General features: G+C 36.6%; 1 protein-coding gene across 4 annotated transcripts in view; it reads left to right on the forward strand.

The window, feature by feature from the left end:
• Grm5 (glutamate metabotropic receptor 5) overlaps positions 1 to 25,535 on the forward strand; it is a 511,509-nt gene that overhangs the window by 404,476 nt on the left and 81,498 nt on the right. For all 4 annotated transcript variants that reach the window (XM_060367492.1, XM_060367491.1, XM_060367493.1 and 1 more), the window contains 3 exons: positions 5,623 to 5,869; positions 14,530 to 14,698; positions 17,728 to 17,854. In XM_060367492.1, the coding sequence (XP_060223475.1) occupies positions 5,623 to 5,869; positions 14,530 to 14,698; positions 17,728 to 17,854 (543 nt within the window). The remainder of the gene's footprint in view (positions 1 to 5,622; positions 5,870 to 14,529; positions 14,699 to 17,727; positions 17,855 to 25,535) is intronic.

Genomic DNA, 25,535 nt, shown 5'->3' on the forward strand with positions numbered 1-25,535 from the left:
GACAATAAAAATGTATTGCTATGTCGTTATTTTTATGCATGTACTTTTTGATTATGTGATATTTCTATAAACTAACACTTGGGCCACTCACTCTATATCCAAATGTTATGTACAGCATGAAGGCTTTTCTGGAGCCTTCGGGATGGATGGGTGTTCTCTCAAGTCCCTGATACTGCAGATATTCTCAGACTCTGAGTTCTTGATGCAGTCTTATTTTTCTTTGCTTAACTCACACGAAGCTTCAAAGTTAGGTTGCCCAGATGAATTAAAGTAAACTCAGATTGTAATCACAGATTGGAAGTTATCTGTATTTGTTAATCTTTCTGTACATTTCTGACTTGATTATATGCTGATAAATTTACCTTCAATAGTAAAGCTTCCATATCAATATCCAGTTCAGAATAGAGAGAGAGAAAAAAGGTTAGACCTGCTTTGTTTTATTTATGCTTCAAAGATTATTGTGAATAGATAACAAGTTTGGGTTAGCATAGAACCTCAGGCCAAGTTAGGTCTGGGCTTGAGCTAAGTTAACACTGCTAAAGGATTCCAGGTTTTTGGAGAACCATAGTGCAAACTAATTAATATACCTGTTCTTTCCTATAGCTTAGTGAATGAGAACAGAAGTTTAAATAAAGTAGATCCCTTTATTACTTGCACTCATGCCACTGAAATTGGCTTAATAATATTACATTTCCTGACTCTTATCAAGCTTCTGTAACTGTGGTTTTAGTTTTTGAGAATAAAGATTTTAACTTTTTATGTTTGTATCACCAGTATGCAACAATCTGATATACAATAAGGACTTCAATACATAAGTTTATAATACATAATTTAAACACCTTTGAATGAGTCAATGAATTAATGAACAAATGAGGAAGAAATTGTCTCTAGATTGAATTCAACAACTGCAAAAGAATTGACTATAAATCTAAAGGTTCTAGTACAACATCTGAAGAATGGCTATTAAACCATAGAAAAGCCAGTAGCTTAGACATATAAACATAAGATATGGAAATATTTATGGAACTTTTAAGTCATATCTCTATGTTTATATGGTTTGCTTTTTCCCTATTTAATATAAGCTCATGTTCTGAAAATTTGAAATTTGATATTATGTAATATAGATGCTGTTTAAATTGTAGGAACAATACTTACTTAGGAAAAAGTGTGTCTGGTGTACTGATACATATCTGCAATCCCAGCACTCAAGAAGGTGAGGCAAGAATATATTGATTTTTGAGTCCAGCCTATGCTATATAGCCTGATGAGAAATAGAGAGAAAGGGAGTGAGGAGGGAGAACAGAGAATGAAGTTAAGGAGAGAAAGAGTAGGAATGAAAAGGCTTGGAAGGATGTGAAAGAGGAGGAGGTGATGGAGGATGAGGAAGAAGAAGATTAAGAGGAGAAGGGACGAGATCAGGTGCGTTACAGACTCCTGATCTTTGACAAAGACGCCAAAACCATTCAATGGAAAAAAGATAGCATCTTCAACAAATGGTGCTGGTCCAACTGGATGTCTACATGTAGAAAAATGAAAATAGATCCATACTTATCACCCTGCACAAAACTGAAGTCCAAGTGGATCAAAGACCTCAACATAAAACCAGACACATTAAATAGGCTTGAAAAAAAGTGGGAAATACCCTAGAACTCATTGGTACAGGAGAAAACTTCCTGAACAGAACACCAACAGCACAGGCTCTAAGAGCAACAATCAATAAATGGGACCTCATGAAACTGAAAAGCTTCTGCAAAGCAAAGGACACCGTCATCAAAACAAAGCGACCGCCTACAGATTGGGAAAGAATCTTCACCAACCCTTTATCTGATAGAGGACTCATATCCAGTATATATAAAGAATTAAAGAAGCTGAAAAGCAGCAAACCAAGTAATCCACTTAAAAAATGGTGAACAGAGCTAAACAGAGAATTCTCTGTAGAGGAATACCGAATGGCAGAGAAGCACTTAAAGAAATGCTCAACCTTACTAGCCATTAGGGAAATGCAAATCAAAACAACCCTGAGATTTCACCTTACACCCATGAGAATGGCCAAGATGAAAAACTCAAGTGACAACACATGCTGGAGAGGTTGTGGAGAAAGGGGAACCCTTCTCCACTGCTGGTGGGAATGTAAACTGGTACAACCACTCTGGAAATCAATCTGGTGCTTTCTCAGACAACTAGGAATAGCGCTTCCTCAAGGTCCAGCCATACCACTCCTGGGCATATATCCAAAAGAGGCTCAAGTACACAAAAAGGACATTTGCTCAACCATGTTTGTAGCAGCTTTATTTGTAATAGCCAGAAGCTGGAAACAACCCAGATGCCCGTCAACTGAAGAATGGATGCAGAAATTGTGGTACATCTACACAATGGAATATTACTCAGCAATGAAAAATAAGGAAATCATGAAATTTGCAGGTAAATGGTGGGATCTGGAAAGGATCATCCTGAGTGAGTTGTCCCAGAAGCAAAAAGACACACATGGTATATACTTACTCATATAGACATACAACATAGGACAAACCCACTAAAACCTGTGCATCTAAAGAAACTAAGCAAGAGAGAGGACCCTAACGAAAATGTCCAATCCCCATCCAGAAAGGCAAAGAGGATGGACATCAGAAGAAGAAGAAAACAGGAAACAACCTAGGAACCTCCCACAGAGGGCCTCTGAAAGCCTCTGCCCTACAGACCATCAATGCAGATGCTGAGCCTGATGGGCAACTGTTGGGCAGAGTGAAGGGAATTTTATGTAAGAACTGGGAAATAGTAAGAGCTGGAGAGGACAGGGTCTCCACAGGGAGAGCAACAGAACCAGAAAATTTGAACACAGGGAACTTCCTAGAGACTCATACTCCAACCAAGGACTATTCATAGAAGTAACCCAGAACCCCTGCACAGATGTAGCCCAGGGCAGTTCAGAGTCCAATTGGGTTACATAGTAATGTGAAGAGGGACTGCCTCTGACATAATCTGATTGGCCTGCTCTTTGATCACCTCCCCCTGGGGGGAAGCAGCCTTACCAGGCCATAGTAGAGGAGAGGACAATGCAGCCACTTTTGATGTGAACTGATAGACTAAGATCAGAAAGGAGAGGAGAACCTCCCCTATCAGTGGACTTGGGGAGTGGCATGCAAGCAGAGGGAGGAGGGAGGGTGGGATTGGGAGGGGAGGAGGGAGGGGCTTATGGGGGGATGCAGAATGAATAAAGTGTAATTGATGAAAAATTAAAAAAAATTTAAAAAAAAGAGGAGAAGGGAAGCAGGAGAAGAAAGCAGAAAGCAGAAAGCAGATAAGCTGTTTGGCTCCCACCTGTAAACTTGCATCTAACTTCTCTGGCCTGTGATTCTATTACTAACTGCCTTTTCAGAGCCTCTGTTGTCTTGTGCATTTATCACACATGGGCCTCATCAAGTGGTTAGTCATTAGAAAGCAAGCACTTCTACTGTATCCCATGGAAGAAATGAACGAGAGGTTACTTCACATTAGATAGTTAAAACATGTTGACTAAAAATATGATATAGTCTCCATGAAACGATCCTTTTATTAAGGTGCATTGTTTAGTTTGTCTTAAATGAGCACTGTCCTACAAAGGAATGATTTCTCAAGTGATCTGATTTGACAAATGGAAGACTGGAGCTGTATATAGTGACACTTGTGGAGGCCTGTCACCTGACTGCATTAACATACTTGTCTTTTGTTAGTGCCAATCATATGTCAGGTCCTGTGAAAAGTTACAAGGACAGCATCTGTGACCAATGTAGAAGCTCAGGAAATCCAGCGAAAAAACTCTTAGCAGAGCTGTAAGAAAACAAAGCAAAGATAAGCTACAATTATACCGAGCCTTAAATTTAAGCTACAATTGTACCCAAAACAGGCCATTTATGGTTAAGATATTTAGCATAATGACAGAAACCCTAATGTGGAAAAGGGACCTCTGTGGAGGAAAGAGGATAAGGGTGGTGATAAAAGATTGGTGAAGTAATAGCAATAAAGCTGCGTAATGCCACGCCTGAAAGATGGAGCCGGTTTCCGCCTTCCACCTTCCCGATGGTGAGTGCTCTCTGGCACAAACAACTCCACATTTGGCTAAGGCTGAGGATCTGGCTTGCTTCCATGTATGTGGACCTATCTGCATTGCCCACGTGGCATGCTGAGGTTGGCTACCCAGAGGCTATTTAAAGTGGGCTGGCTTTCCCCAGGGTCAGATGATTGTTCAAGTTTCCTGAATAAACTGCATTAAAAAAAAAAAAAAAAAAAAGAATGCACTACATACATGTCTGGCATTATGAAAGGAAAAAACTTGAAAAAGCAAATGTGGTAAATTGTATTTTAAGGAGGAATGGTCAGGGCTGACAAGTGTGGGAGGGTGATAAGAGAGCATGGAGTGTCAGAGTATAAGAGTGTATTATTTGTGTATAAGTAATTTTGAAAGGGAAATTTAATCAATAAAAAATATGTTTTAGTAACTCCAGGAAAAAGAGAAAAGTACTGCATCCAGTATCATTATAAAATTTTATATCCACAGCATAATATTTTTAGCTAGATAAATAATGTAGTATCTATATACTTACCCTCAGGAAAAGAGATATCAATCCCCACAGTACAGCATTAAAGGCAGTGTACAGAAAAATATGTATACATGCTACCACTTATGGGATAACATCTATATGCTAAGTTATGAATGCAATTGATAAAGTCTTAGAGAAATAAAAACCTAGAATATTGTTTATCACTTTTAATCACAGCAAATTCTGTCTGAAAAAAAAAATACTGTATGTCTAGGGACAGAAGAGAGAGTTGTTTTCTTTTCATTGTCTTTTAATTTTTTCATTGTCACCTTGAGTCCAGAAATATTAATATAAAAAAATGCCCAATAATTGAGATGCTCCCAAATTCCAAAATTCTGTGATAGGAGTTGAATTAGAAGAAAATAAATGGGTAGAAGGAATATAGAAGGTTGTGCCATGTTGAATGAAATACAAAATTATATCAACTTTTATCAAATGTTGAAGTTGACATGCTTCGGGGAGACTCTTGAGTGTTCAATTGGATTTATATTCAAAAGCCATAAGCATCCATATCACAGAGATTGACTCCAGACTGAATGCCAAGTTTTAAACCCTGTTTCAGCTGCCTAGTTGCTATGAAACAATAGAAAAGCTAATGCATTTTTCTATGTCTGGATCCCTCATAAAAATAGTACATATCTCAGTGGGCAATGATAAGGATCAATATTTGCAACACACTGAAAAAAGATATTGTATTGGTCTTAAAGAATCCTAGTGGCACTTGAAACATTGGAAATGATATCAGGAACTTAACAAGGAGTCTGATATCTGATAAAGATATAACCAATAAATTAGATAAGCTTGTTCTATTTTCAAAATGTGTACTGTAGCTCCAGCCTCTCTGAAGTTTTGTGGGGAGGTTTGTGTCCCAGTATTCAAGGATTTAAAAAAAAAATGGTTGTGAACAGTTAAGAACATGTTTACACTCGTTTCTGGGTGTGTTCCCCAGTTGTAAATCTGATGAGCTCTTTTTAATTGTTCAGGAATGGGGCTGTGGGAAGAAGCTGGATAATACTTCAGAGTTAATCCTTCACCTATTTCTCCACAGGCTCTCTGACTCTGAGAACACATCACGTTCAGGATTCCAAAATGGGATTTGTGATCAATGCAATCTACTCTATGGCGTATGGGCTCCACAACATGCAGATGTCCCTGTGCCCAGGGTACGCAGGCCTCTGTGACGCCATGAAACCGATTGATGGGCGGAAACTTTTGGACTCCCTGATGAAAACCAATTTTACTGGAGTTTCTGGAGATATGATCCTATTTGATGAAAACGGAGACTCTCCAGGAAGGTATCGTTACAATCCTTATTATTGACAGTAACGCCTGAATAGTAGTCACTTCTTATCCTGGGGGTCTTTCCTTTTTGGTTACCCGGGTTTCTAGGACAGGTTTGGCTAAAAAGCACATATTCCAAAATGACCCAATACAAATAGCCTCATTTCCCTGTGGCCAAGGAAGAGCACTGATGTTAGTTAGTACTTAGTATGTAGCTCTGAGTTCATCAGCACATTTCAGAGGCATAAACGTGGACACAGGAGCCTCAACTCATCATAGACAAAGAAAACACACCCTTTACGTCTCTCAGCACATGCTGATCAGGTTATTGTCAGTCCTTGGTTGCTTCTTATCACAACACTATTCTCAGACAGGAGCAGTTCTGCTTCTGGTAGTCCCGAACTATGATGGCCATCCTCCTAGTCTGTTTACTCTGCCTGCTGGCGAGTCACTACATACTTTATTTTGTCATCCTGTAACAGAAGCACGTCCATCCTTGTTGAGATAACAAACTGCCTTTCACTCCGAATTTTCTATTATTTTTTGCGGCGGTGACTGTAAAATATGGAACTTGTTCATAATTATAAGCTAGTCTTTAGAGAAATCACTAGGTAATGAAAATACCAGAATTCAACACCACCTCCTATTTCAAAGACTTAAATTCTGCTAAACAATACATTTTGAACGCACAAGGGATAATTCATTGAATTGAGAATGAGTGATGCCAGAGCGAGGTAGCTACTCTGCCTTACAAACAAACAAATAATCCAAAGGGTTCTTTGGCCTCGGTGTTCTTCTCCCAGCAGCTGTGTTCAAAGAGCTGTCTGCACACTGTTTGCAGCCAGTCCTGCTGAGAAAATGATACGTGAGTCTCCCCTCATCCTCCCTGCGCCGTGCAGCACGTGTGGCCACACCTTCTGCCAGCAGCTTTGGTTCAGCACATTTCCACATCCTGGAATGAGCTGGAGCCGGCCCTGGATACAGCTCTTGGTGTTGCACAAGCAACACGGCCAAGTTGCAGGCAGCTAGCTCCAGGTCACATGGCCAAGTGAAAACTTGGGCATTTCCTATATGGTAGAGACTACAGGGGTTTTAGACTAGCCCAGGCATTTGCAAACTTAACTGACCTTTAATTATTTTCTACTTTTGGAATCTTCTGTATGTCCATCGTGGGGAAATAGAGATTATTAGTAGCAAAGGAAAATTTACATGTGCTGTATGGCTCAGTACTAAGTCTAAACTCTGATTCCTGGGTTTGGATTTATTGTTCTTGTGTAAATAACTACAGCACCGGTGTTACCCTGGACCCTGTTAATAGATTGCTGATGGGAGTATCACCAGCTCAAGAGCTTTCTTGTCATGTGGCCAAGCCAGATCCACAAACACAATGAGAAGGAAATGTCTCTGTTGGCTCAGCTCCAACCCACTGTGAAACATTATTAAATTAGGCAAAACATTTCTGCTTCATTCACAGTCCTCCTAAAAGTTAGATGTACTTTGGGGCTACTGCTTCTTCACCCTTTTTCAAATCTCTTCAAGACTTACGATATTCTAAGTACTTCTTCAATAATAGCATGTATATTATTTTGCGGAGTAGTGTTCACTTGGGGTCTATCCATGCACTACTAGATTTAGGTACTAAATTAAAACCATTAGCAATTAGCAGTATTACTTTGCAACTTTTTCTTTCGCCAGTGCACCCAGTTTATATGTGCAGTGTTTATACTGAACCCATTGACAAATAATAATAATACAAATATGTATATAAAATTTGCACGCAACCAAATCGGGCAACACAATGAGACCCCATCTGCAAAAGTAGAAAATACAGCTAACGTTTAGTGAGTCTGTGTGGTTCAGAACACACACTAAGCTAAATGATCATTTTTTTTTGAAATCATATGCAGTAAGCAATATTTTACTCTCCCGTCTAGCTATAGGAAATAAGGCATACAAAAGGATAAATGGGGGTTAGAGTGATGGCCTATTGGTACGGAACTTAAGCTAAGGTGAGGAACTGACGTCATATTTCCAGCGCCCACATAAAGCTTAGCAAGGGAAGATGTATCGATAACTACAGCAATTCTACTGTGAGAAGTAAAGGGAGAACCTGGGGAAACCCCTGGGCCAGCCAACACGAAACACACACATGAAAATGACTGACTCACCCAAAGCCATAGTCTAGAAAATGAGTGTTAAGGTTTTCAGTGTCCCAGGCTTCACCACCTCACCACATCCATCACCCCTACAAAACCACCAGATCAATGTAAAAGAACATATTTTCTGAGAAATGTATTTGCAGGAATTATTAGGTTTTGTGAGGTGAAAAGTTTCTTCTACACTAGATTAAAGGGATTCCCAGCTGAGAAAGAAACAAGAGGAGACCGAGTTAGTGAAGGCTACTGCTAAATCAGGACCCTCCTAGAGGAGCCTTGACAAATAAAGGAAGACATTGGTGTATTAATAATGGTTCTCAGTGCTGTGGTTATATACCTGACAGAAAACAACTTACGGGGGGAAATTGATTTCAACTCTTGATTTGAGGGTTTGGTCCACCATGGTAGGGAATGCATGGTGCAGGGACCAGCTTGCAGCAAAAGAAACGCCAAGCTCCACCTGGACCACAGCTGTAAATGGCCTATGTTTAGCCACTTGGCTGAATCTAAGAAAGTGTGTCCCAGGGGCACAGCTTGGTTACAATACCTGAGAGCCTCTCTTTGTTCATGCATCCTCTTATTAACAAAAGTTTCAAAAAATAAGTTTCCATTGCTACCTCCTGGTGCTGTCATTATTATATCCTGGTGCTGCTAATGGTTGAGACCCTACGTATGAGGTACCTTTTCTAGTGCAAAGTCTTTGATTTTCTTTAGTCGACCGTAAACCATATAAGGCACTTTGTCCACCATGCCTGCAACTTTAACTCTACTTGCATGTTTTCCCTTACCAAACTACACAGTTTTTGTAACTTTCTGATCCCTTTTACTGTAAATACTACCAGGAACAAAGACTAGTGAGCACATGGCTTTGATGTACAGTATCTTCTCAGACAGAATTTTGGCAATTTGGTAGAATCTCTCATCACTCCAGGTTTTTCCTACCTGACTCCAAACAAATGAGTTTATTACTTTGGAATTCACCCTAATTCAATTATGCAGAACACAGCCTGATTCTTTGCCAGCAATTAACTCAAATGACTAGTATCCCAAGCCTGGGCAACCTCGTTCTCCTTTTAAAACCCAATTATCAGAGCTTTATTAACCACGTTTCTGTTTGCACTGTGACCTTCCAAAATCCCTCCAGAATTTTTGTTGTCTTCTTTGCTTACAGGACTCTAGGTGTCCTCTTCTACACAGAGCCCAATCTTTCCACATTTCTCTCAGAAACCATCTCCAAATGCTTAAGAACCAGGTCAGGTAGTCATAGTAATGATCCCACCTCTCAGTATCAATTTTCTGTGTAACTGAGCTTTCTGATCACTCTGAAAAGATACTTGACAAAGGAACTTAAAAGAAAAAAAAATTTATTTTGGCTCACACTTTGAGTGTGCAATCCATTATGGTTGACAGAGCAGGGTAGTCTTAATATCTCCCAGTTGTGGTTACAGGAATATAATTTCTCTTGTTCATGGAACATATGGAGAAAGAGACATGGATTCAGTATGAGAACCTCAAGCCTGCTTCCCTGATGACCCTAGACTACAGCTAGTTCTCACCTCCTAGAGGTTCCACAATTTCCCAAAACATCTCCACCACCCGGGACCAAGAGATAAAACTCATAAGTATATGGGACATTTTACATTTAAACCATAAAATAAGAAAATCAATTCTGACTCATCCTTTAAGATTTTTAAAGAAAACTCTTTGGCTATTGTGTTTAAACCTTATTTTTATGAGAATTTTATTCAACTATAATGCTTTAATTTTGGAGATTGATCTAGCTGTGCCATAAACTTCAGAATATTTTACTGTACAATGATTTACATTAATATTGTCTCCTTGTACAACAGCAATTCTTAATTAACACATCAACATTTCTATACCAGAACATATAAACATTCACACTCCGCTCTACTAATGGACTAGAAATAACTTCATAATTGTCAGGTTTTATCCTGAGATAAATATAGATGTATTTATGCTTTGCTACCTAATGAGTTATAAAAAATATTATGGTTTTCAGAGTTTTATGCATTTCAAAATTGCCCATAAGAAGTGTGAACCATTATTAGGACACTGGTTGGAAAAATAGTGTTGGGAAGGCAAGTCCTGTCTACAGTAATGAAGTCTTAGAGTACATAGTAACATTCAAGTAATATACCATTGTCTGTGTACATACCGTATTAACAGAACTGAGTGGTTAGAGACCATTTCAAAGGCTAAAACATTTGCTGTCTAGTTTGAACACCAAAAATTGACTGGGAAACTTTATCAGAAAGCTGATCTTAAGGTCTTCCTGCTGCCTGTATTGGTCGAAGTGGACAGAAAAGATTGAGAACATGTGGCAAACTAAATACAACTTATTATTTAAAATAAAATTAGACAGTATACAGTGGGATGAATGAGTAGGAGAATGTAAGATATTGGAAAATAATCATAATAAATAAGGAAAGGCAATGAAATTATACTAGGGAAGTGTTCTTATACTTTATATTAAGTGACTAAATATTGACTTTAAGTAGAATAAAAGTCATTCTGTTGTCCCTTAAGCAACTACTGAGAATCTTAAAATAAAAAGGAAGATATATAAAGCCAAAAAAGGGGGAGGGTGTTTAGGGAAGATTCACCTGAAATAAGACAAGAAAACTAGAAATGGAAGGAAATGAACGCATGGAACAAGTTAAATACAACAACAACAAAAACAAAACAACAAGCAATAGAAACTGCAGAAAGTACCTAAATAGTTAGTTCTTAATACATGGCTATTTTGGCTAACGGCCCTTGAATATGTATTATATAAATACTGTTATTTTCCTGGATAATAATAATCTGAATCTTAGTAAAGACATAATCTTTAGGTTGCATAATCACTAATCTATTTTTTTATATTACAATTGAAATCGTTTAATCTGTATAGCAAGAGTTCAATCTTTCATAATACTGTATTAAGTTTTTAGTCAGTCTCACTTTCTGGTCTCCCTTAAGATCATGTGTTCAAGGGCAGGAGAGAGATAACTCAGCAGTAACAAGTGCTGCTTTTCCACAGGACCTGGGTTTGATTCCCAGCTCCCATCTGTAACTCTGCCCACCAGAGGATCTCACACACTCTTCTGACTTCTGTGGCAGCAGGCAGACATGCAGTGCATAGACAGACAAGCAGGACACAACATCCTTATGTAAGGTTTTAAAAAACACTGCTCTGTCTTTTGAACCATAGCTGAAAGTAAAACTAGTGTGCCACTCCATTGCTAATTTTGTATACATTTAATAATCACATACACATTAAGAAACTTTCCTCACTACAGTTTTACCCTCAAGAGATTGTTCATTTGCCAGTAATATCTGGAAAGCCCTTTCTATGGATGCTTGCTGTAAGTTGCAGAGTTCTATACACTAGGAAATGCCTATATTTCAAGAACAGACCTACTCTGGTTTCTATTCAGGTTATAAATGGAACTTTATTTTAGCTTTTGTTCTTTGTTTTTGAATATATAAAATTGATTTAAATTTTTCTTAAGGATACTTCCTGAAGACAGTTGGAAAGAGACAGCTGTGAAAGAAGTTTTTACACAGAATGATACAGAATTCAAGAGGCTAGAGCTGGAGAAAGGTGGATGGAGGAGGGAATGGGGGATAGGGATAAAAAGAGAAATGAGGCTGGCAGCAATAAAATCTCAGGGTATTATAACTAGCAAAGCACTTTAATAAATGTTTTATAACGCAGATCTTCACCGAATCCATAAAAAAGACATACTGAATGCTTATTGTTCCTTTCAGAAAATGAAGTATCTCCTAGATTAAGTAATGGGTAAACACTACGGGAAGAAAGTAAAATTTCAATTTTTACCTAAAATTTCAGTAAGTTTACTTTTGAAACACTCACGTTTTTCACTTCTGAGGAAGAATAAAATATACATTCCCTTTGTGAATGTTGTTTAGAAGTCTCATTTCTATTTCTTAAAAAAAAAAAAAGGAGGGAGAATCTTTGCAAGGAAAATTATTTAATCCATCTCAACTTTTGCTTGATGAACAGCTACTGAAAGTTGTATGGAGATACTACATATTTACAGATAAACAGTCCTGATAGGATGTTTGCTGTTGTGGTTGTTATTTTACAAATGTATGTAAAAATTCAAAAGCCTAATTTCAAGGGGGAGACTCACCGTCTTTGAACTAACAGTTTGAGGAAATTAAAGAAAAATTTAAAAAAATGCTTCTTTAAGCCACTTTTTGTCAAAATGGTTCGTATCATTCTCTAAAAAATTTATTTTTATTTTTAAACCCTTTGTCTCCTTACCCTTTAGAGTCTCTGTTATATAAAACTAAGGTTATTAGACATAGATCATGACTAGTCTAAAGAGCAGAGGGAATAGTAAAAAGTATAAAGGCTTGCTAAGGGTGCTGGTTCTGATATCTGTCTTCTATGCAATCTACAAATAATTAATCACAATGGGTTTTGTTTCCATTACCTAAAAAATTAATAGCTTATTCTAGACAGTTTGGAGATTGAAAGCATGAATAAATTGTATTATGGCTCATTTTACTGAGCAAATGGAGTCCTTATATCTTTTCAAATCAGTGAAGAAGTCTCCAGAAACTGACATTTCTTTCACTCTATGAAGTTTAAAGGTTATTTGTTTGCAAAAGAAGTCATGTTTTAAGACTTAGGATTTTGTGTGTTTGCGGTAGGCAGTGATATAATACATAAATTATTTTTACTTCACTCTTCTCTATTCTAATGCCTCAAGTCACTGCATATTTAGTAACACAGGTTAACTCTGACAGCATGGGAGAGGCATCCCTAGAATCTTTATTAGGAAGGGAATTTAGAAAGTTACTCAAAATAAATTGATGGCAAATAAAAAGCAGTTCAAGAGACACCAAAGTTACTGACCAGCCAACAAAGTATTAGAATAGATTAATTATGAAAATATAAGTGAATTCTAATCAGCAGCAAATAGAGAATGGAATCATTTGAAAACACCTTTTCAGTAGGTTGAGATAAAATTCATTCTTCGTGTTTTTACATAGTCAACCCATATGCCAATTTCATAGGCATAATTATAAATGTAAGAATGGCTTCATCTGTATCCATTTTCAAATAGCTAAACATGTTGAGCATTAGAAATTAGAGAGAACATTCATGAATACCTCTGTCAGTATCGAAACTTTGGGAAAGTAGAAAGTATAATGTAGGATGTGAGGGACTCCCATACAATCTATAGAAATGTTCATAGCTGTGGGGTATTTCACTGAATGTCTCTCTTTGGAAAACTGTTTTATACATATCTGGTTTTTCTTTTTGAAGAAGAGGCTTGCCAACAAGTCTTTCAGATATCACCTTATTTTTTTGCTCTCTAGATTCAAAATAATAATGATGGCTAAGAAAAACTGAAAACTAATGGCACACATATACTTTGCAATATTTTTTAACTGAGATAATTTGAAAACTATATTTAGTATTTTATAAAACACTTCTCAAATAATGTTTATACAATGTCTTTAGACACTGATAAGTGGTGAAATGAGGGCAAAATTAGACCTGCCCTTTTTCTATTTTGAAATTTATTCTGTTTAATTCAAAAAATTTCTACAGCTTCATTTAAAAATGAGATAAAAATGATGAAACAAAGAGGTTTTTAAAAAATACAGGCTCTGGAGAACAGCTGAGTGGTTTCCGCCTTCCACCTTCCCGATGGTGAGTGCTCTCTGTCACGAACAATTCCACATTTGGCTAAGGCTGAGGATCTGGCTTGCTTCCATGTATGTGGACCTATCTGCATTGCCCACGTGGCACGCCTGGGTTGGCTACCCAGAGGCTATTTAAGCTGTGGGCTGGCTTTCCCCAGGGTCCGAGGATTGTTCAAGATTCCTGAATAAACTGCATTGAAAAACAAACAAACAAACAAACAAATAAAGCTTCTATAAACATGAAAAAAAAAACTCATCAAAAAAAAAAAAAATACAGGCTCTTCCAGCCTTCCAAAGAAAGGGATCTTTAGTTGTGTACACCAAGGGAATAAATAAGAGAAAATATGAATGCATACCGCCATGTTTCATAAAATGAAATTTTATGTGATTGAAGAATTCTTGCAAAATTGCCCTTGTGTTTCCGAACACCCAAAAATGAGTTCAAAGAATAATCAAATTCCCAGTGAATAAGAAAATCCTTTAGCATGTCACTAGGACATAGTTAGATACCTCTTGTCCTGAAAGAGCAGCAGAAGTTCATGTTTAAAATTCCTGAAGCTATTTCAAAACTGTTTTGCATCCTTCCTGAGATTCCATCACTTTCTCACATAGGACTCTTTTCTATTTCAGGTATGAGCATGAATCTAAAAACAGTTCTCTGAAGTAAAAATGAAACAGGCAGAATTATGTTATTGTAAACATACCATTGAAGAATTTCAGTGTAGTTTACACAGCAGGAAATGTATTTGGAGCAATGAAACTATTTTCTTTGCATATATAAGTATTTATGGTCTTAGCTGAATAATTATTATATTCTTGTTTCTAAGGTATGAAATAATGAATTTCAAGGAAATGGGAAAAGATTATTTTGATTACATCAATGTTGGAAGTTGGGACAATGGGGAATTAAAAATGGACGATGATGAAGTATGGTCCAAGAAAAATCATATCATCAGATCTGTGTGCAGTGAACCATGTGAGAAGGGCCAGATAAAGGTAAAATAAAATCCACATTTCTTTAATTATTTCAAATTTAGCAGTGCTAATTGTCATTGGAAATGTCTTTTTTTACTTGGAACTTGATTTGCTTTTTACATTTTAAGCTTATAATTGAAAAAAAGTGAGGTTTTTTTTTTTTTTTTTTTTTTTTTTTTTTTTTTTTTTTTTTTTTACTGTATTCTGATCAATTCATTAGGAAGGCTAGCATTCAATCCACAGTAGTCTGAGTAATTGCTGAGCTCATTAATACAACCGAGAAATCATGTTTAGACCTGCTCACACTTTTAAATAGATATGGATCTATTTAAAGTTAATGATCCCTGAGGATGACTAGTTTATACCTGGAAACATATTTAAGAAATAGCTATCAAAAATATCAATGTGATAGTACATTAACACCAATGGGATAGCCAGTCGTGGTGGCAAATGCCTGTAATCTCAGCACTCAGGGATGCAGAAGCAGGAGAATCTCTTTGGGTTCGAGGCCAGTCGGGTTTCCAACACGAGTCCAGGATAGTCAAAGGTACACAAAGGAATCCTGTCTCATATATATATGTGCATACCGGGGAAAATGGATACCTGGGAAATGACACATCAAATAAAGCTTTCTAGCAGAACAGCTGACTAACTTTGTTCAATTCCCTGGATTCACATTTGGAAGTAAGAACTAACTCTTGTAATTTATGATGTATGCATAAGTATACAAACCTACACACACACACACACACACACACACACACAAAAGAAAATGGTTTCAGAGGAAGGAAGATGGGTTAGTTTCAAGATTTGTTGATTTTGATATAACAGGCCGATGGTAATTGGTTTAGAAAATGGAGGAAAAAAACTAAGGTCAAAGATCCAGATTTAGGAATAAACTAGTTAGAGCTTAAATTGATACTATTTGGATAGATTCAAAATGGTCAACCTAAAAGTTTAAATAAAAAAAAAATAATAGCAAGGAATAGAGGTTGAGCAGAACAAATTCAGAGAAGGACACACAAGTTAAATGCTGTCAGCCAACATGGTGGTCAGCAGAAGACAATCCAGGGAAAAGGTGAAAAGTAGGAAAAACATGAAAACCCATTAGCATTTTCTCTGGTTCTTCTGGGACAGAAGGCAACAAAATGAATGGAATACAGTGACACAGAGTATATGAGGAAAAGCAAGTAAGAGATTGTTTGCTACTCCAAGGACACTAGTTTTAAGTTAAGCATGGTTTGTCCAGAAATTAAAAAGCCAATGAAAAAGAAATAAAAACATAATTAAGAAAGCAGAGAAAGCTAGTTGTTGAAGTATGATGTCCTGGGAGAAGGAAAATGATATTGAAATAGTTCAATTGCTCACCATATAAGCATTACCAGTTCAGGTATGCAACATACTTGAAACAGTTTCCTTGGATCTTTTCAACCAACCATCACTTTGCTCAAACTTACAACACTTTTCAGATGTTGGAGGCAAGCTAAACTATTTTAATATCAATATTTTAAGGTTCTCAGCCAGGGGACTAAGAAAGTTCGGAAAACTGAGACTAGACATAAGAAAAGCAAGACCAACAAAAATAAGAATAATTTTAACACCTGAAAAATGGCTTAACAGCTTGTGGAATTCCTGAAAATATCTGTGACTCCTGTTGTGATGTATGGCAGAAGTTGAAATTATGGCCTGCAAGCTAACTCTGACCTTACTGCAAGCTAAATCTGACCTATTGCCTGTCTTCATAAATAGAGTTCTATTGAAATACAACCACACTTAAATTTCCATCTTTGACGTGCTGTCTGTACATACGCATGTGTTTTATCAGCACAGTTAGGCAGGTTAGATGTGACAAAAACTACATCCTCCAGACCTTAAATACATGCTATTGGACAGAAAGGTTTCTGAAACCTTGGCACACGGTAACAAAAACATGATTCATCTTGGCAAGTCAACCTGTAACTGAGATCATCATGTAGAAGCCTTTGTGGATTCATCGAGGGTATCAAGTATTCCTAATTGTGCTACCTATAGAAACATATGATTTAGCAACAGTAAGAATTTTGTCAATTCATGACATTCAGTTTGAACACATACTTTCAAAATCTTTGAATAGCAGAGCAGAGATATTTCTTGGCATGCATCTTCTTCTACCTTATTGTATAGAACTTACGTAATGGTAGAGTTTAATGCCCTACACCGTAGTCTTAACATTGGTTATATACTTACACTTGCTTGCTCATTTTTAAATACTTTTTCATGTAATTTTCATTTTCACTCTGCTCGGTATATACATACATATATATATATATATATGTATATAAATATATTTTTTTCTTAATATGACTCAAAGTTGAAATTGAGCACCTTCGTTCAAGCAACCTCTCCTGGCATTGTCCAGAGATTTATGAACTCAGTTTCCATGGTGGACTGGCATCTTTTCAGTGGCAGTGAAAGCACCTTTACTTCCAAAGTGTTCATAATTGGAACTGCTAAGATAATGCATTGCCACTTGTAATAAATAATGAATGTGAATCAAAACAGATCATGCAAAAAGTTAAAACAACTTGGCCTTGAATGATCAAAGAAAATATATCAAAGTGCTGTGATTTGAAGAGACTGTTATATGAGAATTGTTCTTGGAAAAGAGAATACATTTAGATTGGCAAAATATTTACATTCATAATAAATAGAAAATGAACGACAGATCGTGAGCATATTTCAAGAATGAAAATTCAGCATCTTGAATTTCTCTACCCTTGTAAAGATCTGGGAAGAGTGTCTAGGTATTTTAAGTAAGCCTGCTTTTAATACATAATCTAACAATTGTCTAAGAGTAGTTCAGATTTCACTGAAAATGAAATTCTCCCTTTCTAGGTGTGTTTATAGATATTTATTAATACAGATAAGACAAATTTTAGAGCCTTACGTTTTTTTTTTCAGTTGCTGATCACTTACACCAAAGAAACTCTATAAAATGAAATGTTTGTTTACGATATATCTGCTTTAGTTTCTATGAGGCACTATTAATCAGAATTTCAAATATTCCCTAGGTGATCCGGAAGGGAGAAGTGAGCTGCTGTTGGACCTGCACACCTTGTAAAGAGAATGAGTATGTGTTTGATGAGTACACCTGCAAGGCATGCCAACTGGGGTCCTGGCCCACTGAAGACCTGACAGGTACATGCATCCCAGTGTCTGCACAGTCCTCTGAAGTCAGCTGAAAAACGATACAGTCATGATGAGGAAAACACCATACTTTCATGTATTTTTTTAAATGAGGATAGTCTTGCTCAAGGAACAGAGAATTTCTTTGGAAACAAAAGCCTCTGCAGAGGCTCACTAATCATGGAAAGCTTTTGATTTCCGGGGAAGTTCTGCCTGGTTTCTATCCTCACCTCCAGAGTTCTCTTGGTTGTCTATTGGACATACTTGGCCCATCCTCAGGACATCTTATTAGTTTCTAAGTAGACTGTGAGCTTCCTGCTAAGAGTATGAAATTTGTCACAAGTCCGAGAAGAAAAAGATTTTTTTAACTTAAATTGTATCTTTTTCTTAGTAAATTTTCCTTCTTGGAAACCTGAAGTTCCCCAATAAGCAACGCTATTCTTAAATAGGAGCAAGACATAGTTGTTCTCTGTTTGTTTGGATTTAGTTTAATTTAGGGTCTTTATCTCAAAGGCTACCATTAATCCATAGTGTTCATTCCATATTCTATATTCATTCCATACTCTATATTCATTTTGATATTTCCAGCAGAAAATTCCAAATCCCCACAAACTTCATTCCAACTCATTATCAATGTACTCAATGCATATACTTACCTAAAGGTAAAATACACAGAAACTTATATTATTCTGCTGTCTTGAAGAACCTCACATTTTAATGCTAAAGCCAAAATACACAACCATAATTAATATAATGACTGGAAAATGAAGATAACCTTATTAAGCAAATCAAATCAAATACAAACACAACTGTTACATTCTCAGTCCTAGACTTTATAGAGACATAAAAGCTTCTAAACATAGAAGATACAGAAGTAGAAGCAACGCTGTGTAGGACAACAGACAGGGCCAGTGAGAACTGGAGGATCAAGAGAAAGGATACTTAGGGTAGATTTGGAATATGTTCAAAGTTCATGATATATTTGCTTGAAAATTGTCTTCTTTATCTTAGTATAAGAACATGAGGCAAAACCCAGCACTCCCAGAAGAACGCCCACAAGGGATATGTTTATTGCTTCCAGTATTGAGTTGGATTTTTAGCACAGGACTCCTTGAAGATAGGTCATAAGAACATCAGTGTTAAAGTTCCTCCATCACGGGATAAGTGATTACCCATGACTGTTGTACCAGCTTACACCAAAGCCATGATTATAAAAATCCTGTGATCTGGAGCCTTTTGAGGCTTTCTCAAATGAAGGCTCTTTATTAGTGAGTGATATTTTTACAGAAGGTTTCTTTTTCTTTAAATGATCTGTTTTAATAAAACATCTAAGTGTATAGTGGTAGCATTGAGTTCTGGTTTTGCTATTCCACAAGCTCTCTGATGTTCTTAGGCATTCCAGAGTTGACTCAGTGCTGAGCACTTAGCCAAAATACATTTTTGAATGAATGAATTATAATAGGTGTATAGATGTACAAAAAATTAAGATGCCCACAAGAAAAAAGATATTATGATTAGTTTTCTGTGGGTTTAGTGTGGCACAGTATTGATGATTTTTTTATGAATTATTATTTTTCTAATTTCAAATTATGGTTGAATTTTAAAAGTCTTGTAATGTCAACAATCATGCATAACTAAATACATTGTCAATAAATTCAATGGTCCCCTGATATCTGTGTGGAATGGTTTCAGGTCCCCAGACAAATTCCAGACTCCTATAAATTAATCTACTTAAATACCTTAAAAATAAAATAATATCTACATAACACTTTCTCAGTGACATATAAGTATTAAATTATCTGTATTTGGTTTATAAGACTAAATTCAATGTAAGCACTTATATAAAGATTTGTCATAATATATTATTTAGGGAATAATGACGGAAATGTGAGGACTATACTTGTTTAATACAGAATGCATTTTTCTCAATTTTCCCGTTTGCCTGCAGTTATTTGAATTCATGAGTGCAATTCCCATGGACAGAGTCATCACAATGCTTCTCAATGTTACCTTTTGTCTTTTTACTCTTCTAAAATGATGCTCTTGAAAGTGAACATAACATATTGTTTCTTTATATCAATTCATACATATTTTGTTATGATTTCCGTTATAATAGTAAGTGATGTAAATTAAATGGAAAACAAATATGGTTCTAATATTTGGTCCCAGTAGCATAGTCTTTTGTGTACCTTTCTATGTTGTGAGGAGAAAAGGTACACACACACACACACACACACTGAGAAACTGTGCTATATAAGCAAAATAATAGTAGATAGAAATGAAAATATTAGAGAAAAAATAGAGAACACGTAAAGTTGTCACAAAATATTTCTGTAATGAAATGACTTATTATGAATAAAGCTGTTATGAACATAGTTGAACAAATGTCCTTGTGGTAGGGTAGACCGTATTTCAGGTATATGCCCAGAACTTGTATAACTGTCAGTCTGGGAATTGAGGTCAATCTATTCCCAATTTTCTGAGATTGATTTCCACAGTGGTTGTTCAAGTTTGCACTCTCACCAGGAATTGAGGAGGGTTCCCCTTTCTCCACATCCTCTCCAGCATATACTGACACTTGATTTTTTTGATCTTAGTCATTCTGACAGGTGTAAGATGGAATCTCAGAGTCACATTGATTTGCATCTCCCTGATAACTAAGGATGTTGGACATTTCTTTAAGCCATTAGCTATTCCTCTGAACCCCATTTTTAAAATTTGATTATTTGATTTATTGGTGCTTAATTTCTTGAATTCTTTGTGTATTTTGGATATGAGCGCTCTGTCAGATGTAGGGTTGTTGAATATCTTTCCTAAATCTTTCAGCTGCCATTTTTTCCTATTGACAGTGTCCTTTGTTTTGCAGAAACTTTTCAGTTTCATGAGCTCCCATTTAATTGTTGTTCTCAGTGCCTGAGCTTTTGGTGTTCTCTTCAGAAAGTTGTCTCCTATACCAATGAATTCAAGTCTATTCCTTACCTTTTCTTTTATTAGATTTAGTATATCTGGTGTCATGTTGAGGTGTTAGTCCACTTGGACTTGAGTTCTCGGCAAAGTGGTAAATATGGATCTATTTGTATTCTTCTGCATGTATTGGACCTCTTTACTGTAGCTGGACTGTCTTGTTAGGCCACAGTAGGAGAGGACGTGCTTAGTCTTATAACAACATGAGGTGCCAGGATGAAGTGATGCCACTTGCAAGCCTCCCTTTCTCTGAGAAGAAGGAAAGGGGGGAATGGAAAGAGGGAGGGACAAGGGTATGACTGGGAGGAGAGTACAAATGTAGACACTCTTGTATTTGCCAGTTCGAGCTCATTCCCACCAATCTGAGAAGGGCTCCTGCAGAAACATGGAGCTTTCTGCCAGGGCTCTTTGCACACCCTCAAGGACTCCCTTAAGCAACATGATGTAACATCCAACACCAGAGACAAAGAGATGTCTGAAGAACAATGTGAAAACACAATGAACTAAAGCCAGAACAATATCACATTCCCAGAACCTAGCTCTCACAAACCAATCAGCCCTGGATATCCTAAGAAAACTGCAACACACAAAAATGGCCTTAAATATATATTTACAAAGAATGATAACTGAGGAAACAAATAAAGTAAGTAAAGAAATACAGGAAGATAATGAAAAGAGATTGAGGCCTTTAGAAAGAAAATAAATAAATCACTGAAACAAATACAGCTAAGTACGAACAAATAGGTAAAGGAATTAACAAATCATTTAATGAAAGGCAGGAAAATACAAACAAACAGGAGAAAGAAATGAATATGAAAATAAAAATATTAAAGAAGGCACAAACTGAAGAAATTCTGGAGAGGGAGAACTTAGGGATGGAAATAGAGTTAAGCATCACCAACAGAATATACGAGATGGAGGAAAGAATCTCAGGTGTAGAAGATGAAGACACAATGGAAGAAATTGAAGCATCTATCAAAGAAAATGTTAAATCCAAAAAATTTCTGGCACCGAACAGCCAAGAAAATAAGGATACCATGAAAACATGAAACCTGAGAATAATAGGAATAGAAGAAGGGGAAGAGTCCTGGCTGCAAGTACCAGAAAATATTTTCAACATACTCGTAGAAAAAAACTGCCCCATCTTTTTATTGTTTTTATTAATTATAGTTTATTCCCTTTGTATCCAAGTTGTAGCCCCCTTCTCCAACCCCTCCCAATCCTACACTCCTTCCCTTTTCATCTCCTATGCCCCTGCCCCAGTCCAATGATGGAGTAGATCCTCTTCCCCTTCCATCTGACCCTAGTCTATCGGTTCTCATTTGGACTGACTTCTTTGTCTTCCTCTTTGGACTGGTAAGGCTGCTTCCTCCTCAGGTGGAGGTGATCAAAGAGTCAGCCCATGAGTTCATGTCAGAGACAGTCCCAGCTCCTATTATTGGGGAACCCTCTTGGACACTGAATGGCCATGGGCTACATCTGTGCAGGGGTTCTAGGTTATCTCCACGCATGGCCCTTGTTTGGAGTAGCAGTCTGAGAAAAGACCTCTCTGCCCAGATATTTTGGTTCTGTTGCTCTCCTTATGGAGCTCCTGTTTCCTCCGGTCTTTCTATTTTCCCCTTCTTTCATAAGACTCCCTGAACTCTGCAGAAAATTTGGCTATGAATCTCAGCATGTTTTGATACCCTGTTGGGTAGAGTCTTTCAGAGGCCCTCTGTGATAGGCTTCTGTCCTGTTTCCTGTTTTCTCCTTCTTCTGCTGTCTATCTCATTTGCCTTTCTGAATAAAGATTGAACATCTCACCAGGGTCCTCCTTCTTGATTACCTTCCTTTGGTGTAGTGATTTTAGTATAATTGTCCTATATTATATGTCTCTATCAACTTATAAGTGAGCATATGCCATATGTGTCTTTCTGCTTCTGGGATAGCTTACACAGGATGATCATTTCTAGATCCCTCCATTTGTCTGCAAATTTAATGATTTCCTTGTTTTTAACTGCTGAGTAATATTCCATTGTGTAAATGTACCACAACTTCTGTATCCATTCCTCAACTGAGGGACATCTATGTTGTTTCCAGCTTCTGACTATTACAAATAAAGCTGTTATGAACCTAGTTGAGCAAATGTCCTTGTTGTATACTTGAGCATATTTTGGATATATGCCTAGGAGTGGTATAGCTGGATTTTGAGGTAGCACTATTCCTAATTATCTGAGAAAGTGCCAGATTGATTCCCAAAGTGGTTGTACAAGTTTACATTCCCACCACCAATGGAGGAGTATCCCCCTTTCTCCACATCCTTGCCAGCATGTGTTGTCACTTGAGTTTTTTGCTTAGCCATTCTGATGGGTGTAAGGTAAAATTTCTCAGGGTGGTTTTGATTTTCATTTTCCTGATTACTGAGGATATTGAGCAAGAAGAGATACATATAAGCATACAAGAGTTCTACATAACTCTAAATATATTAGGCTAGAAAAGAAAATCTTTCAGCCACATAAAAATTAATACACCAAATATACAGAACAAACAAAACATATTAAAAGCTGAAAGAGGAAAAGGCCAAGTAATATATAATGGCAAACCTATCAAAACCACACCTGACTTCTCTGCAAAGATCATAATATACAGAAGGCCTGTGCAGACCTAACAGACATCTGCACAACTTTTCATCTAATCACAAGTATACACTTTCTTCTCAGCAACTCACAGAACTTTCTCCAAAATTGACCACATAGTTTGTCACAAAGCCTCAACAGATATAAGAAGATTGAAATAATCCTTTGTATCCTATAAGACCACCATGGAGTAAACCTAGACCTCAACAACAGAAATAGCAAAAAGCTTGCACACACATGGAAAATGAGCAACTCTCTACTCAAAGACTACTGGTTCAGGAAAAAATTAAGGTAATTAAAGACTTCCTAAAATTCAATGAAAATGAAGACAAAGCATACCCAAACTTATGGGACACAATAAACACAGTTCTGAGACAAAGGCTCATAGCAGTAAGTGCCTTCGTAAAGAAATTGTCCCCGGGGTCCGAGGATTGTTCAATGTTCCTGAATAAACTGCATTGAAAAAAAAAAAAAAGAAATTGTAGGCAACTCATCCAAGCACCATAGCAGCACACCTGAAAGTCCAAATGGGTGTGAGTGGAGAAACAGACATACCTAAGAGGAGTAGATGGCTAAAGATAATCAAACTCAATGCTGAACTCAATAAATGAAAAAAAAAAAAAAGAAAAGAAAGATAACAGCTCAAAGAATCAACTAAACCAAGAGCTGGTTCTTTGAGAAAATCGTAGATAAACTCTTATCCAAACTAACCCAAAGGCATAGAGACACTATCCAAATCAACACAATCAGAAATAAAAACGGGGACATAACAATAGACACTGAGGAAATCCAAAGAATCATTAGGTCTTACTTCAAAAGCCTGATGCTACAAAATTTGAAAATCTAAATGAAATGATCAATTATCTTGATAGATTCCACTTAACAAAGTTGAATCAAGATTAGATGAACAAATTAAATAGTCCTATATCCACTAAAGAAATAGAAGCAATCATCAAAAGTCCCCTATCAAAAAAGAAAAAGGAAAAACAAAAACAAAAAACCCAGTGCCAAATGGTTTCAGTGCAGAATTCCACCAGTGCTTCTAAGAAAAATTAATTCCAATACTCTTTAAACTATTCTGCAAAATAGAAACAGAAGGAAAATTACCAAACTTAATCTATAAGGCCACAGTCACCTTGATACCTAAAACAGACAACAACCCAACAAAGAAAGAGAATTTTGATCAATTTCCTTTATAACATTGACACAAGCACATTCAATAAAATATACCCAGAATGAATATAAGAATACATCAAAGCCATCATCCACCATGACCAAGAAGGGTTCATCCCAGGCATGCAGGGTTGGTTCAATATATGGAAATCCATCAATGTAATCCACAATATAAACAAACTGAGAGAAAAAAAATACAAGATCATCTCCTTAGATGCCAAAAAAAGCATTTGAAAAAAAAATCCAACACCCATTCATGTTAAAAGTCTTGGAGAGATCAGAAACAGAAGGCACATACCTAAACATTGTAAAGGCAATAGACAGCAAGCCTATAGCCAACGTAAATGTACGAAGAGAAACTTACATCAATTCAACTGAAATCAGGGACAAGGTAAGGCTTCTCACTATATCCTTATCTCTTCAACATAATTAGTACTTGAAGTCCTAGCTAGAGCAGTAAGACAACTAAAGGATATCAAGGGGATACAAATTGGAAAGCTGGAAGTCAAAGTATCACTGTACACAGACGATATGATAGTATACATTAGAGACCTCAAAAATTCAACCAAGGAGCTTCTACAGCTAATAAACAACTTCATCAAAGTTTCTGAATAAAAATTAACTCAAAAAAATCACTAATTATCTAAGATAACCCATGGATTATGGATCAGTAAGATTAACAGTGAAAATGGCTATCCTACCGAAAGCAGTCTACAGATTTAATGCAATTCCCATCAAAATACCAACATAATTTTTTTATAGATCTTGAAAGGATAATTCTTAATTTCATAAGGAAAAACAAAAACCCAGAAGAGCTAAAACAATATTGTATAATAAAAGATCTTCTGGAGGTATATGCATCTCAAGCTGTTCTATAGAGCCACAGTAATAAAAATGGCATGTACTGGCATAGAAACAGACTGGTGGATCAATGGAATTGA

Source organism: Meriones unguiculatus, chromosome 14 (assembly GCF_030254825.1).
Source record: "Meriones unguiculatus strain TT.TT164.6M chromosome 14, Bangor_MerUng_6.1, whole genome shotgun sequence".
NCBI lineage: Eukaryota > Metazoa > Chordata > Mammalia > Rodentia > Muridae > Meriones > Meriones unguiculatus.